Raw genomic sequence first — 16,589 nt, 5'->3', positions numbered from 1 at the left:
TTATTCCATACATTTTATCCTTAAACAATAAAGTGTTATATTTGCTTGTTTTTTAACTTTTTAAAAATGCATTAAAATGTTAAAGCACTCATTATAATAATTTTGTCAAACACAATAGTAATATTAAATCAGGTTAGAAAAGGGTGACTTCTGAAAAGACTAAAGGGTATATCATAGTTTAAAAGTTAACAATCATTAGAGATTTAACATGTAACAGAAGAAGTAATATGAGATAAATTTGGTAATTAAAGATATCATAAATGGGGGTAGATTAGAGATTTCTGAAAGGTAGGGAGAGAAAATGATGTAACCAAAAGAAAAGAACAGGTTTTTCACCTCACATCTAAGACTTAAAAAAATCTATAGGAAATCAAGCATTCAAGGTACACAGACAAGAATATATCTGGAGTGGCCTTAGAAGAGTGAGATGTGGAGCACTAAGTTGAAGCACTGGTAATGTGAAGAGCCAGAAACATGATCATGACAAAACAAATTGGGCTACTTAGCTGGTAATTATATTTTTCAAATGTCCTGGCTGAAAACAAGTGACTATGATACCCCAAAATAGCAAGGACTTCAAGTTATGGTTGATAGACATTCATGCAATATTCTTTAATATTCTTATTAAAGACTAGAGGCCTGGTGCACAAAATTTGTGCATGGGGGGGGGGGCGGTCCCCTCAACCCAGCCTGCACCCTCTCCAAACCGGGACCCTTGGGGGAAGTCCAACTGCCAGGGATCGGGCCTACACCAGCAGTCAGACATCCCTCTCACAATCTGGGACCGCTGGCTCCTAACTGCTCACCTGCCTGCCTGCCTGATCACCCCTAACGGCCCCTGCCTGCCTGCCTGATTGCCCCTAATTGCCCCCCCTGCCAGCCTGGTCGCTCCTCATTGCCCCCCTTCTGGCCTCGTTGCCCCTAACTGCCCACCCTCCCGTCCTAGCCTGGTCACCCCTCACTGCCCCCCTCTGCCAGCCTGATTGCCCCTCACTGCCCCCCCTGCTCGCCTGGTTGCCCCACACATCCTGCTGTTCGGTCGTTGCGTGAGGGCGTCCTGACCAATTTGCATATTCCTCTATTATTAGTATAGATATTTGTATTATTACCTAGATAGAATACATCTTAAAATTATAATACATTATTGTACTCTTGAGTTACTAAAGAATAAGGATTAGATCATAAATTTTTGTATTGCTCCTAGCAACTAAACTACCAAGCCCTTCACAGATACTCAATGAATGTTGAATACCAACAATATGAACATTTTTTACTGTAATTAACAAGGTAAATAAGACTTTCATAGTCTCTATACCCGTCTTTCACACTTTAAACAAGTTTTAAAAAATTAAACTTTTTGTCCTCATGAAATTGAGCATTTATTTTTATTTATTTATTTATTTATTTTATTTATATTTTTGTAAGTCATTGATATATTTCATTATCTTGGGAAAATTAAAAAAGGACAAATACAGTTGACTACATTTTGGTGGTGATTAAGATATAATTTTCATCTTACTATTTTTTATTGAATTTATTGGTACAATATTAATAAAATTGTATAGGTTTCAGGTGTACAATTCTACAATACATTATCTGTATATTGTATTGTGTGTTTACCATCCCAAGTCAAGTCTCCTTCCAGCATCATTTATCCCTTCTTTACCCTGTGCTATCTCTACCCATCCCCACTTCCCTGTGGTAATCACCATAGTATTATCTGTGTCCATGAATCTTCCTTTTTTTTTTTCTTTGCTAATCCTTTCATACTTTTCACCTAGCCCCCAACCCCTTCTCCTCGGACAGCTGTCAGTCTGTTCCCTGTATCCATAAGTCTATCTCCACTTTGTTAGTTTATTTTGTTCATTGATTCCACATATAAGTGAAATAGTATGGTACTTGTCTTTCTCTGACTTGCTTATTTCACTTAGCGTAACACTCTCCACGTCCATCCACACTGTTGCAAAAGGTAAGATTTCCTTCTTTTTATGACTGAGTAGTATTCCACTGCATAAATGTACCACAGTTTTACCCACTCATCTACTGATGGGCACTTGGGCTACTTCCAAATATTGGCTATCTATACTAATAAAAGGGTAATATGCTAATTAGACGGGGTTGACTGGACATCTTCCAGACATCTGACTTCCTTCCAGACAAAGCCATGGTGGCAGGGGCCAAGGCAGAGGTGGTTAGAGGCAATCAGGCCGGCAGGGGAGCAGTTAGGGTGCGGCCAGACTGGCAGGGGTACAATTAGGGGTCATCCAGGCTGGCAGAGGGGCAATTAGGGGGCAACCAAGCTGGCAGGAGGGCAGTTAGGGGGCGGCCAGGCCAGCCGGGGACCAGTTAGGAGGCGATCAGGCCACCAAGCAGAGGCAGTTAGGGGCGATCAGGCAGGCAGGCAGGTGAGCGGTTAGGAGCCAGCAGTCCCAAATTGCAAGACGGATGTCTGCAGGAATCGGGCCTAAACCGGCAGTTGGATTAAAAAAATTACATAAGTTTCAAGTATACAATCATCATCTCACTTAGATTACTGTTATTTTCCTCCATACTCTACTTCCAGTTTTGTTTCTTATCTGCTGACAGGCAAATTGATCATGCCTCATTACGAATATCAGAAAAGGAAAGTAATCAGTTATGGAATAGAAATGTACAATAGTATTCCTAAAGTAACGAGGAGGGAAAAAAAGAAAGATGAGATACCTGAAACTAAATAAAGAACAAAAATGAGGAAATAAATCAAAATAACTAATAAACATACAAAATAAAAATACAAAATGATAGAAGTAAAAATTAAGTATGTCAACTTCGAATTAAATGTGGATATAATTCTCTTAGTAAAAATAGAATGTCAAACTGGGTTTAAAAATGAAACAATATTCTATTAACAAAAGATATACTTAAAACAAAATGTCAACTAAATAAAAGGAAAGGAACTAAGATTCCATGAATATGCAAACAGAAAGCAAAGGTGGCAATATTAATATCAGATAAGGTGGCATTTAAGCTTAAAAATCACCAAAACAGGATAAAAAGGGTTGATTATGTAATGACAAAAGATATAATTAATTTCAAAATATAACTACAGCAAGCTGTTAAAATAGGACTCTGGTATTAAAATAGGCTGAAGTCTCCAGAATGCGGTGGGCTATTTTCCCATGTGAGCTAAGTAAACTTAATGAAAGGAATCAGACTGGGTTCAATATATAGAATGGCATAATAGTCCACTAGACATACTAGTGTAGAACTCTCACAAGTCTAAGGTTTGAGGGATAAAGTCATAAGCAACCAGTAAGGATGCATTTCCTACATAATAGGAATTGTAGTTGGAAGTTTCCGGTGGGCTATTTCATTGAGGCCTACAAAAGTACCCCATAAGATAGTCAGCACTAAAAATATGCCAAACTTGGACTGCACCAATGACAAATTATAACAGTCCTTTCCTTTCAAAATTCAACATTTTGAAATTTCATAGCAGTCAACCATACAGAACTGATTATAAAGAAAAAAGATTTGCAATGCCCAGTATTAACCAACTAAATTGTCTGTCTTTTTTTATTAGTTTCTCCTATTTGTTATTATCAAAACAAACAAACAAAAACCTAGAGAAATGAGAATTAGAAAATCTACCTTATTGAAGAACCATGAGAACCTTCTTTAAAGTATCTATAATAATAAAAGCAGATGGAAAACCAAGATGGCAGCATAGGTAAACACCGGAAATTGCTGCCTCACACAACCACTTCAAAAATACAACTAAAAGATAAAACAGACATCATCCAGAACCACAAGAAGGCTGGCTGAGTGGAAATTCTACAACTAGAAGGAAAGAGAAAAGCATACCGAGACTCAGGAGGTGCGGTGTGGAAGTAAAGTGCAGAGGTATGGAGGTGCACCCGGAAAGAGCTGGCGGCTGAGGACACGGTTGTCTTTTTCAATCGGGAGGGAGTCTCAAGCTCCCGACTGCTCTGAACTCCAGTTCCAGGCGAGTCTCTGGGGGCCCAAACTCATACGGGGAGAGGCTAGACCAGCCGTGGGCAAACTACGGCCCGCGGGCCAGATCCGGCCCGTTTGAAATGAATAAAACTAAAAAAAAAAAAGACCATACCCTTTTATGTAATGATGTTTACTTTGAATTTATATCAGTTCACACAAACACTCCATCCATGCTTTTGTTCCGGCCCTCCGGTCCAGTTTAAGAACCCATTGTGGCCCTCGAGTCAAAAAGTTTGCCCACCCCTGGGCTAGACTGTCTGGCATCGGTCGGTCCTCGAGGGCCGCTTTCTCTCAGAGGTGCTTGCAGCAATTACCGGGACACTGAGAAGCAGGGCCTCTTAAGGCAGGACTGAGGAGCAGCCATAGCTGCTTGCTACGCCCTGTTGATCCCCTGGGACCCCGCCCCGCCCAAGCTGTGCGCCGGCTTTTGCATATGAAAGGTCTGGCCCTTTGCAATCTGAAAATTACCTAACCAACTGCAGCTGGCCCAAGGCCCCACAGCAGCTTGCATTCCTTCACAGCTGAGCCCCTGCTAGGTAGCCTCAGGCAGAGGCTAAATTAGCACCTCCTTAGTGATCCAAGAGCCAGTGTACCCAGTGGTCAGAGTGGGACCATCCAGATTACAACTCCTCAGATCCATAAGGGACACACTCAGGGGGCAGACTCAGTGAGCACCAAAGCCCCACTGAAGCAAGTCTTGCCCCATAAGGGTGTCTCCAGCACAGAAGTTCTCCCACTGCAGACACAGCTGATTCTCACAGCCAATTGGCCTGGAGGTCAATTCCTCCCAGTGATACCTACAACAATCAAGGCTTAACTACAACAAGACTGTGCACAAAGCCCACAAGGGGGTGCACCAAGAGTGTCTACCTCAGGTAATTGGGGGGGCTGAGCCACTGGGCTCTATAGGACACCTAGCACAGAAAGCCACTCTATCAACACAGGGAAGCATAAAAAATTTGGAGACAAAGAAACAGGTCACAAATGACAGAAACGGAGGAAAGCAAACTACTGGATATAGAGTTCAAAACCACACTTTTAAGGTTTTTCAAGAATTTTCTAGAAACCGCCGATAAACTTAGTGAGACACTCAAGAAATCTAGTGAGACCGCCGATAAATTTGAGATCCTCAATAAGTCTAGTGAGACCCTCGAGGTTGTGAAAAAGGACCAACTAGAAATTAAGCATACACTGACTGAAATAAATAATATTATACAGACTTCCAACAGCAGACTAGAGGATTGCAAGAATCAAGTCAAAGATCTGAAATACGAAGAAGCAAAAAACACCCAACTGGAAAAGTAAAAAGAAAAAAGAATCCAAAAATATGAAGATAGTGTAAGGAGCCTCTGGGACAACTTCAAGCGTACCAACATCCGAATTATAGGGATGCCAGAAGAAGAGAGAGAGCAAGATATTGAAAATCTATTTGAAGAAATAATGACAGAAAACTTCCCCTACCTGGTGAAAGAAATAGACTTCCAAGTCCAGGAAGCGCAGAGAACCCCCAACAAAAGGAATCCAAAGAGGACCACACCAAGACACATCATAATTGAAATGCCAAGAGCAAAAGACAAAGAGAGAATCTTAAAAGCAGCAAGAGAAAGACAGTCAGTTACCTACAAGGGAGTACCCATACGTGTCAGCTGATTTCTCAACAGAAACTTTGCAGGGCAGAAGGGAGTGGCAAGAAATATTCAAAGTGATGAGTAGCAAGAACCTACAACCAAGATTACTTTATCCAGCAAAGCTATCATTCAGAATTGAAGGTCAGATAAAGAGCTTCACAGATAAGGAAAAGCTAAAGGAGTTCATCACCCCCAAACCAGTATTATATAAAATGCTGAAAGGTATCCTTTAAGAAGAGGAAGAAGAAGAAAAAGGTAAACATACAAATTTTGAACAACAAATACACATCTATCAACAAGTGAATCTAAAAATCAAGTGAATAAATAATCTGACAGAATAAACTGGTGATTATAATAGAATCAGGGGCATAGAAAGGGAGTGGACTGACTATTCTCGGGCGGGGGGGGAAAAGGGGGGGATGCGGGAAGAGACTGGACAAAAATCGTACACCTATGGATGAGGACAGTGGGGGGCGGGGGGGTAAGGGCAGAGCGTGGGGTGTGAACCGGGTGGAGGGGAGCTATGGGGGGAAAAAAGAGGAACAACTGTAATAATCTGAACAATAAAGAATTAATTTTAAAAAAATAAATAAAAGCATAATATGCTAATTAGACCGGACATCTTTCCGGACGAAGCTGGGGCTGCAAGGGCCAAGCCTCTTGCACAAATTTCATGCATTGGGCCTCTAGTAGTATAACAAAAGTTCTATTTTATGGGATGACTCCAAGCTTCTAGGCATTTTTACCAGGATGATAAAAATGAATTCATAAAGAAAATAGGAGAAACTAAATGCCTCAAACTAATAATCATTACAGTTCCATAAAATACCCACAAAATTAAGAACTCTGAAAAGTAAACCTCCTACTTGTTTTTTTAAGAAGTTCTTTAATTAAGAAGGAAAAATTCACAAAGTTCAGTTGAAATTGTAAATTCTATTCTTATTCATAATTATTTAAGGACTGCAAGAAGAAAAAAAATATTTGCTCTTGATAGGTGGTAATTTTAATAATTCTCTTTCATTCTATCTGTCTAAAAGAGTTACAGGATAAGTTCAAACACTTATGCATTGCACAAAGGTCCTTTACTATCTGATTATTAAATACCTTTCCATCTCTCAGTATGTCCCCAAATGCACCCACCTAGCTAGCCAAAGTAGCTTATATATAGTTCTTCAAATGTAATAGGCTCTTCAGTTGCTTTGTCTTAGACCAGTGGTTCTCAACCTTCCTAATGCCGAGACCCTTTAATACAGTTCCTCATGTTGTGGTGACCCCCAATTTCATTGTTACAAATTGAACATAATTAAAGCATAGTGATTAATCACAACAACAATATGTAATTAGCCGAAACCGGTTTGGCTCAGTGGATAAAGCGTCGACCTGCGGACTGAAAGGTCCCAGGTTCGATTCCGGTCAAGGGCATGTACGTTGGTTGCGGGCACACCCCCAGTAGGAGATGTGCAGGAGGCAGCTGGTCGATGATTCTCTCTCATTGATGTTTCTAACTCTCTATCCCTCTCCCTTCCTCTCTGTAAAAAATCAATAAAATATATTTAAAAAAAAAAAAAACAATATGTAATTATATATGTGTCTTCCCATGGTCTTAGGTGACCCCTGTGAAAGGGTCGTTTGACCCCCAAAGGGGTCGTGACCCACAGGTTGAGAACCGCTGTCTTAGACCATTATCTTTTTCTTTTCTCTGCCTAAAATGTCCTTTCCTCTATTCTTCAACTAGGCAACTTCAAAACAGTATGTACTCTTGCCTCATTTCCCTCTCCTGGCTGAGTTGCCTCACTTTTGTACTCCCATAATACTCTGTATATACTCTTGTGATAGTCCTTATGTTTCTATATTATAATCCATTATTTCCTGTCTTCCTCATTAAATAACATTTTTTAGGACACTGACCATGTCTAATATATCTCTGTATTCCCAATAGCTACCTAATGCATGAATTGTGTAATTATTTAATTTAAATTCAGTGGGAATCTTACAAAAATATCCCTTTAGTCTAAATATATAGAAATAGGTCAGCCGGCATGGCTCAGTGGATTGAGCATCGTCCCCTGAACTACGAGGTTGCTGGTTCGATGATATGCCCGGGTTGTGGCCTCAATCCCCATTAGGGGGCATGCAGGAGGCAGCCCATTGATGTTTCTCTATCATCGATGTTTCTCCCTTCTCTCCTTCTCCCTTACCCTCTCTCTAAAAAATCAATAAAATTAAAAAAATAAGTTAAATAAATAAATATATAGAAATACTGCCCAGCCAGCATGGCTCAGTGGTTGAGTGTCAATCTATGAACCAGGTCACAGTTTGATTCCTGGTCAGGGCACATGGCAAATGCCTGGGTTGCAGGCTTAATCCCCAGTGTGGGCCATGCAGGAGGCAAGTGATCACTGATTCTCTCTCACCATTGATGTTTCTGTCTCTCTCCCTCTCCCTTTCTCTCTGAAATCAATAAAAATATATTTAAAATAAATATATATATACATATATATATATATACTCACTTCTATATTTGGCAGAGTTATTGTCACCTGTTCACCTTTGCCGACCTCAAGTTCTCCTTCACAAGAAGTGTCAACAGAAGCAGGTTTGAAGTCATCTAAAAATAGATATGGATACAGATTTTTATAAGATGGAACAATACCCTATTACTTAGATAAGAGCATGTGTCAGAGTGATAAATCATTTTTCAACAACCAGTAATTAAAATGGTTTAAAAGAGTCTTTATATTACAAATAAACAAACAAAATACAATCCAGTTTACTTCTGTATGTATAATAAGGAAACACAAAATTCAGCTAGAATAAAAAGATGAGAGGTTGGCCAACAACCTCTGACATCAGTTTCATGATATCAACATCAATGGGGAGAGAAGACAACGATATCTTCTTTTATAATATCTTTTCAGAGACATCTCCTTCCATTCTTGCCTCATTCAAACTAGCTTCTAATCAACAAAAGGCTAAACTATCAAAGTACCTAGAGCTTGCCCTTCTTTTCTCTGTGCTTTTGCTCTCTTAGAATTGGAATCCTATTTTAAAATTCCCTCTTCTATGAAGGGGTCTCTGTGTTTAGCCCTTTCCCTATTCTCCAAAATCTCAACTCTTACCGATTTCTGTAGCATTTACCATATCACTTATGAAAATCTAACATATATTACCTGAAATTATTTAACTCTTTGTGTCCTATTGAACTGTAATATTTATTTAGTTATTTTTAATTTATTAGGGTGACACTGTTAACACAATTATACAGGTTTTAAGCGCACAATTCTATAACACATCATCTGTACACTGTATTATGTTGTCACCACCTCAAGTCAAGTCTCCATAACAGTTGTTTATTTTTTTACTTATTTTTTAATCCTCACCCGAGGATAGTTTTCCTTGATTTTTAGAGAGAGTGGAAGAGAGAGGAAAAGACAGAGAGAAATATCAATGTAAGAGAAACACATCAATTGGTGGCCTCCTGCTCTTGACCGGAATGGAACCCGGAACCCTTCGGTCTGCATGCTGATGCTCTATCCACTGAGCCAAACCAGCTAGGGCAAGTCTCCATAACTTTTTTTCCCAAACTGTTTTTAAAAAATAATTCTTTATTGTTGAAAGTATTACATATGTCCCCTTTTTACCCCACTAACCCCCCTCCAGCCTGCCCCCGCCCCCAAGTCTCCATAACTTTTAAAGCACAATGCCTCATATTTGAATTCCTTCAGAATTGTGGCTCCTAACACAATGTCTTTAATATAATGGGTTCCTAAGAGATCTTCATAACTGACTCTGGTTCATATTCCTTCTCTGAACCACCTCCAAACTTCTTTCTAAAAAATATTTTTAGCCGAAACCGGTTTGGCTCAGTGGATAGAGCGTCGGCCTGCGGACTGAAGGGTCCCGGGTTCGATTCCGGTCAAGGGCATGTACCTGGGTTGCGGGCACATCCCCAGTAGGAGATGTGCAGGAGGCAGCTGATTGATGTTTCTCTCTCATCGATGTTTCTAACTCTCTATCTCTCTCCCTTCCTCTCTGTAAAAAAATCAATAAAATATATTTTAAAAAATATTTTTATTGAATTTTAGAAAGAGAAAAAGAGAGAGGGGGGAAGAGAAACATCGATGTGAGAGCAGAACATCAATCAGCTGCCTCCTGCATGCCCCCTATTGGGGAATCCAGCCCACAACTCTTTTGATGCATGAGTTGATGCCCGACCAACTGAACCACACCAAATATTTTTATTGTGTTCAGAGAGGAAGGGAGAGGGAGAGAGAGATAGAAACATCAATGATGCAAGAGAATCATTGATGGGCTGCCTCCTGCACGCCCCCTACTGGGGATGGAGCCCGTAACCCATGTGCCCTTGACCAGATTTGAACCTGGGACTCTTCAGTCCTCAGGCTGATGCCCTATCCACTGAACCAACCAGTTAGGGCACTAATTTTTTTAAATATATATTTTATTGATTTTTTACATAGAGGAAGGGAGAGGAATAGAGAGTTAGAAACATTGATGAGAGAGTAACATCGATCAGCTGCCTCCTGCAAACCCCCTACTGGGGATGTGCCCGCAACCCAGGTACATGCCCTTGACCTGAATCAAACCTGGGACCCTTTGGTCCGCAGGCCTACGCTCTATCCACTGAGCCAAACCGGTTAGGGCCAAATTTATTTTTAAGTATAAAGTAATTTAAGTTAAATTATGTGCTTGTTTTCTAATTGTTTACTGAGGATCAGATTCATCTTTACTGCAAGACTATAATTTCTTTAGGGTGGATATTGCCATATACCTTTTGTACTTTCCACTAGTATGCTTCTGTTCTCAGAGAGGGCACTCATTACTTAATATTTGACAACAAAGACAATTCTCTGTAATAAATATGCCAAACATTAATTAGCGGTTCTCAACCTGTGGGTCGCGACCATCGGAAAACACAAATAGCATATCAGATATTTACATTACGATTCATAACAGCAGCAAAATTACAGTTATGAAGTAGCAATAAAAATAATTTTATGGTTGGGGGTCACCACAACATGAGGAACTGTATTAAAGGGTCGCGGCATTAGGAAGGTTGAGAACCACTGCAAGGCCCTCTGACCACCCATGTTTTTGAGACAGTGACACAAAGGATAATACTGGGAGATATGACTGTCATTTGACACCACTAAATAATGCTTTGAAGTTGGACAGGTAACCCAAGGCAGTGAGGCAGACCGGTGGGAACCCTAGTGACCCAGAGAATGACTAAGCCCAATCTCAAGAGGACAACTACAACTCGGCTCCAGCCAACCACTGCCGAAAGGAATATGGGCTAGGTATTGGCAGGTTATCTTCTGATTTTTTAAAAAGATAAGCTGATAATTCAGATTTTTGTATAGTAGGTCTTGATTGTTAGGTATTTACAACTAATTCATATTAGTTGTAAATAGTTAACTGTGTGGGCCAAGCAAAACATCTCAAAAGTAAAATTCAGCCAATAGGCTGTTAATCTAGATCTTCGGTTTTAGTGTTTAAAAACTGATTATTTTTCTTTATAATAAATCATCACCTTTTAATCTTTAAAACATCTCTTTAAATTGAATACTCTCACCCATATTTTACAATGGGGCACTCCTCTGTAATACTAGTCAATCCAGTAAAAGATCAAGTCAGGAACTCAAGTCACATACTCTATCCCAGGGGTGGGCAAACTTTTGACTCGAGGGCCACAATGGGTTCTTAAACTGGACCGGAGGGCCGGAACAAAAGCATGGATGGAGTGTTTGTGTGAACTAATATAAATTCAAAGTAAACATCATTACATAAAAGGGTAGGGTCTTTTTTTTTTTTAGTTTTATTCATTTCAAACGGGCCGGATCCGGCCCGCGGGCCGTAGTTTGCCCACGGCTGCTCTATCCACTCATCCTATCTAATCCTATCTAATAATAGACAAACATGGTAATTGACCGTACCTTCGCTATGCCTCCCATTGGCTAATCAGCAAGATATGCAAATTAACCGCCAACAAAGATGGCGGTTAATTTGCATACGTAGGCGCGAAGCGGCGGAGCGAAGACTGAAGGCGGCTCCGGCCGGAGCAGCAAAGGCTTGAAGGCGGCTCCGGCCGGAACGAAGGCCTGGGTCCCGGGTGCCGGAGGAAAACCGGTGCCAGCAGCCAGGGGAAGGGAAGGCCTGTTGCAGGAATCTTTTCGTACAACAGGCCTCTAGTATTATATAGCCTCTTTGCCTTATATCTACAATTCTTCACTTTTGTATATGTGTGTGTGTTGCGGGGGGGCAGGGGGGGGTAGTGTTAGGATATGAGGAACAGTCATAGGTCCCTATAGGTATCTGATGAAAATTATAAACCAGCTATAGATCCTCTCCACAAAAAAGTATACATAAATATGCATATCAAATACTGTATAATTTCAAAAGATTTACAAGCCCCTGAAGCCTGTCCATAAATGCCTATAGTATCTGAGATAACCAAAAAGACAGTGTGCTCAAAATATCTGTAGATTTACTTAATGATAAGCATGAGCTTAAAATCAATAAGTCTAAAAATGGGCAAAGGACATAAATAAACACTTCTCCAAAGAGGACATACAGATGGCCCAGAGACATATAAAAAAATGCTCAGTCACTGATCATGAAAGAGATGCAAATTAAAACAACAATGAGGTATCATCTCATACCTGTCAGAATAGTACCAAAAATCAACAAATGACAAGTGCTGGCGAGGTTGTGGAGAAAAGGGAATCCTAGTACACTGCTGGTGGGAATGCAGACTGGTTGCAGCCATTATGGAAAACAGTATGGAGTTTCCTCACAAAATTAAATATGGAACTGCCATTTGACCCAGTATCCCATTCCTAGGAATATATCCTAAGAAACCCAAAATACCAATCAGAAAGAATGTATGCATCCTATGTTCATAGCAGCACAATTTATAATAGCTAAGATCTGGAAACAGCCCAAGTGCCCATCAGTAGATGAGTAGATAAAAAAAGCTGTGGTACATTTATACCATGGAATGCTATGCAGCAGTAAAAAAGAAGAATCTCTTACTCTCTGAGACAGCATGGAGGGAGACCTGGAGAGTATCATGCTAAGTGAAATAAGTCAGTCAGAGCAAGAGAAGTATCACATGATCTTACTCATATATGGAATCTAAGTAACAAAATAAACTGATGAACAGAGTGGATCCAGAGACACAGAAGCATAGAACAGAGTGCGGAATCTCAGAGGGAAGGCGGGGGAAGCTGGGTGGGTGGGAGGTAATCAACCAAGGACCTTGTATGCATATATACATGGCCCATGGACACATGGGGCGGTGAGAACCTGGGGAGGGGCAGGGGCAGGCTGGAGAGGGTCAATGGGGGAAAAAAGGGGACATAAATAATACTTTCAACAATAAAGAATTATCCTATATAATAAAAGCCTAATATACTAAGTGTCCAGTTGTCCAGTCATCAGTTCAACCAATCAAAGCATAATATGCTAATGAAATGCTAAGGCTGCTCCACCGCTCGCTATAACGCGCACTGACCACCAGGGGGAAGACGCTCTGAATGGTAGGTTAGCTTGCTGCTGGTGTCTGGCCAATGGGGACTGAGCAAGATGGGCTGGACACCCCCTCCCGTGTCCCTTCCCAGCCCTTATCGTGTACCAGTGGGGTCTCTTGGCCTGGCCTGCACCCTCTCCCAATCTGGGAGCCCTCAGGGGATGTCGGAGAGCCAATTCTGCCTGATCCTGCTCAATGCAGGAGCTGGCCCCTGGTGGTGAGTGCACTCCCACAGGGGGAGTGCCACTCAGCCAGAAGCCGGGCTCATGGCTGGTGAGCACAGTGGTGTTGGCAGGAGCCTCTCCCACCTCTGCAGCAGCGCTAAGGATGTCCGACTGACGGCTGGGAGCGGGCCTAGGCTGTCAGTCAGACATCCCCCAAGGGCTCCTGGGCTGAGGGACCCCCCCCCCCAAGTGCATGATTTTCATGCACCGGGCCTCTAGTTTACAAATAAAATAAAATAAATAAGTCTATCAAAACTATTCTGAAGCTATTTGCATTTCTATTATTCTATTAACATAAATTTCACTTTTTATTATGTTATTTAAGCAATGTCTTTTATTTACCTTCAAACAAAAAGTTTTTTTAAAAAAAAAATGGTTTTTTTATGAGAGAGAGTGAGAGAGAGAGGGAGATGAAGGGAGAGGGAGGGAGAGAGAAAAGCATCCAAGAGAGAGAGAAACATGGATCAGCTGCCTCCTCCTGCACGCCCCTTACTTGGGATGGAGCCAGGAACCAGGGTATATGCCCTGACCAGGGAATCCAACCTGTGACCTTTTGGTGCATGGGACTAAGCTCAACCAACTGAGCCACACCAGCTAAGGCAAAACAAGTTTTTTAAAAAGTAGACAACTTTTCAGTTTCAAGGGGTTAAATATAGCTCTAGAATTTTAGAATTTGTTGAATAATCTCATCTTCATGCTTTCTATATGCTTCCAAATGTCAAATGCATTCTCTTGTAAGTTGCTGATTCCAAACTAAATAGTTTATTTCTTTCAGTTCTCCTTGGTTTGGAAATTTCACCACCAATTTTACTGTTATTTTTTCTCTCTGGATTTCCTTCATCTATGTTATTTTCTTTGGCTTTATAATACAATTACTTATCCTATATAATAAAAGGCTAATATCCAAATCTACTGAACAGCAGAACGACCAGTCGCTATGACATGCACTGACCACCAGGGGTCAGACGCTCAACACAGGAGCTGCCCCCTGATGGTCAGTGTGTTCCCACAGGGGGAGCCAGAAGCTGGGTTCACAGCTGGCGAGCACAGCGGCAGTTGCAGGAGGCTCTCCCGCCTCTGCGGCAGCACTAAGGACCCCTCAAGGGATGTCTGCCTGCTGGCTTAGGCCTGCTTCCTGACTGCAAGAGGGCACAGGCCAAGCTGAGGGATGCCCCGAGTGCATGAATTTCGTGCACCGGACTTCTAGTATTTAATTAAATATAGAAATACTCTGACTGCTTCAACAACAAGAATAAAACCAAAGAGCTGAAAACCTTTCTAATGTCTTCCACAGGACTAAGAGTGTATTCACACATCTGGGTTTATTGTGGTTGTTGTTTAGTTTATTTTCATTCTTGTAGGTGGATCATCTGATTCTCAGACTCTTAAGCCACAATTCCAGCATTTTCAGAACTTTTACAAATGAAAGGCTTTGAAACCCCTGCAAAGTGCTTTTCAAAGGCTATTTTTATTCACTTAATTTTGGGTTCACACCCTTAAAAAGAGAATATACACCCAAGTTAGATGAACATATATTCTTGAGCAAATTTTTATTATCTTAAATTCTGTAATTTGGAAAATAAAGACTACTATATACCTGAGAAAGAAGAGGAAAGAAGAGAGGTAATACTAGTTGAGAGAAAGTCATGGGGAAACAAGGTAATAACTACAACATACCTTTGTAAAATGGGACTGAAGAAGGCAAGAAACTTTACAGCCAGCACTTACTGTCTCACTGTGGGGAGCTTAGAACAACAAAGTATGGAGAAGAACTCAAGGGGCATTGTTTAAGAGCCTGTTTACAAATATCTCCCCCATTTATTCCATCAACTGGATATTGATTTTCTTAACAAAACCCTTTATAAAATGTAAGCATATCCTTGGAAAATTAGAAGCCTATTGGTTCTTCATAGCTTTACTATGAGTCAATAGAATTAGATTGTCTAAAACTTACTAAACATTTGGGGAATGTAAGTTCTAATGCGGTGTTTTGGTTGAAGCATGGAACACCTCAGAGTAAAAACCATAAAGACCTCTGGATGGTCTAGGACCGTGGTCGGCAAACTGCGGCTTGCGAGCCACATGTGGCTTTTTGGCCCCTTGAGTGTGGCTCTTCCTAAGCCTTAGGAGTACCCTAATTAAGTTAATAACAATGTACCTACCTATATAGTTTAAGTTTAAAAAATTTGGCTCTCACAAGAAATTTCAATCGTTGCACTGTTGTTATTTGGCTCTGTTGACTAATGAGTTTGTCGACCACTGGTCTAGGAGCAGGAAGACTAAGAAAAATGTAAAACTGAGACACTAGACACCAAGGAAGGGCAGAGCTGGGGAAAGGAAGTGAAAAAATACCTACTTTACAATTTTGGCACAGAAAAATAAGAGGTTATGACTCAATGATCTCAAAGTTTCCTTTCCGCTCTTTAATTTTATGAGGGCTATTATGCAAAGAATGAATGTTTTACATACCAAATCATAATATGCTATATTTTCCTTTCTGTAATCTGTATCATCCAACTATTAAAACAAAAGAGCTCCCTTTTCAACCTGAACAACACAAAAAAGAATAGGACTTAAACATAAGACGGGAAACCATAAAAATACTAGAAGAATCCACAGGCAGCAAAATCTCAGACATATAACGAAGCAATTTCTTCACTGATACTGCTCCTAGGGCCATGGAAACTAAAGAGAAAATGAACAAGTGGGACTACATCAAAATAAAAAAACTTTTGCACAGCAAAAGAAACCATCAACAAAACAATAAGAAAGCCCACTGCATGGGAGAACATATTTGCCAATGTTATATCCGATAAGGGTTTAATTTCCAACATTTACAGGGAACTCATGCAACTCAACAAAAGGAAGATAAACAACCCAATCAAAAAATGGGCAATGAACCTAAATAGATACTTTTCGAAAGAAGACAGAAGGAAGGCCAAGAGACATATGAAAACATGCTCAAAGTCACTAATCATCCGAGAGATGCAAATCAAAACAACAATGAGGTACCATCTCACACCTGTCAGAATGGCTATCATCAACAAATCAACAAACGACAAGTGCTGGAGAGGATGCGGAGAAAAAGGAACACTTGTGCACTGCTGGTGGGAATGCAGACTGGTGCAGCCACTATGGAAGGCAGTATGGAGTTTCCTCAAAAAACTAAAAATTGAACTCCCATTTGACCCT

At 40.6% G+C, this 16,589-nt stretch overlaps 1 protein-coding gene across 5 annotated transcripts in view; it reads right to left on the bottom strand.

Annotated features, from left to right (window-relative positions):
- EAF2 (ELL associated factor 2) overlaps positions 1–16,589 on the bottom strand; it is a 32,304-nt gene that overhangs the window by 14,413 nt on the left and 1,302 nt on the right. For all 5 annotated transcript variants that reach the window (XM_006090941.3, XM_023755807.1, XM_014457721.2 and 2 more), the window contains exon 2: positions 8,138–8,232. In XM_006090941.3, the coding sequence (XP_006091003.1) occupies positions 8,138–8,232 (95 nt within the window). The remainder of the gene's footprint in view (positions 1–8,137; positions 8,233–16,589) is intronic.

The sequence above is a fragment of the Myotis lucifugus genome, unplaced genomic scaffold, assembly GCF_000147115.1.
Source record: "Myotis lucifugus unplaced genomic scaffold, Myoluc2.0 scaffold_84, whole genome shotgun sequence".
Taxonomy (NCBI): Eukaryota; Metazoa; Chordata; class Mammalia; order Chiroptera; family Vespertilionidae; genus Myotis; species Myotis lucifugus.
Note: the sequence above shows the minus strand (reverse complement) of the source record. Positions and strands in the feature narration are given on the sequence as shown.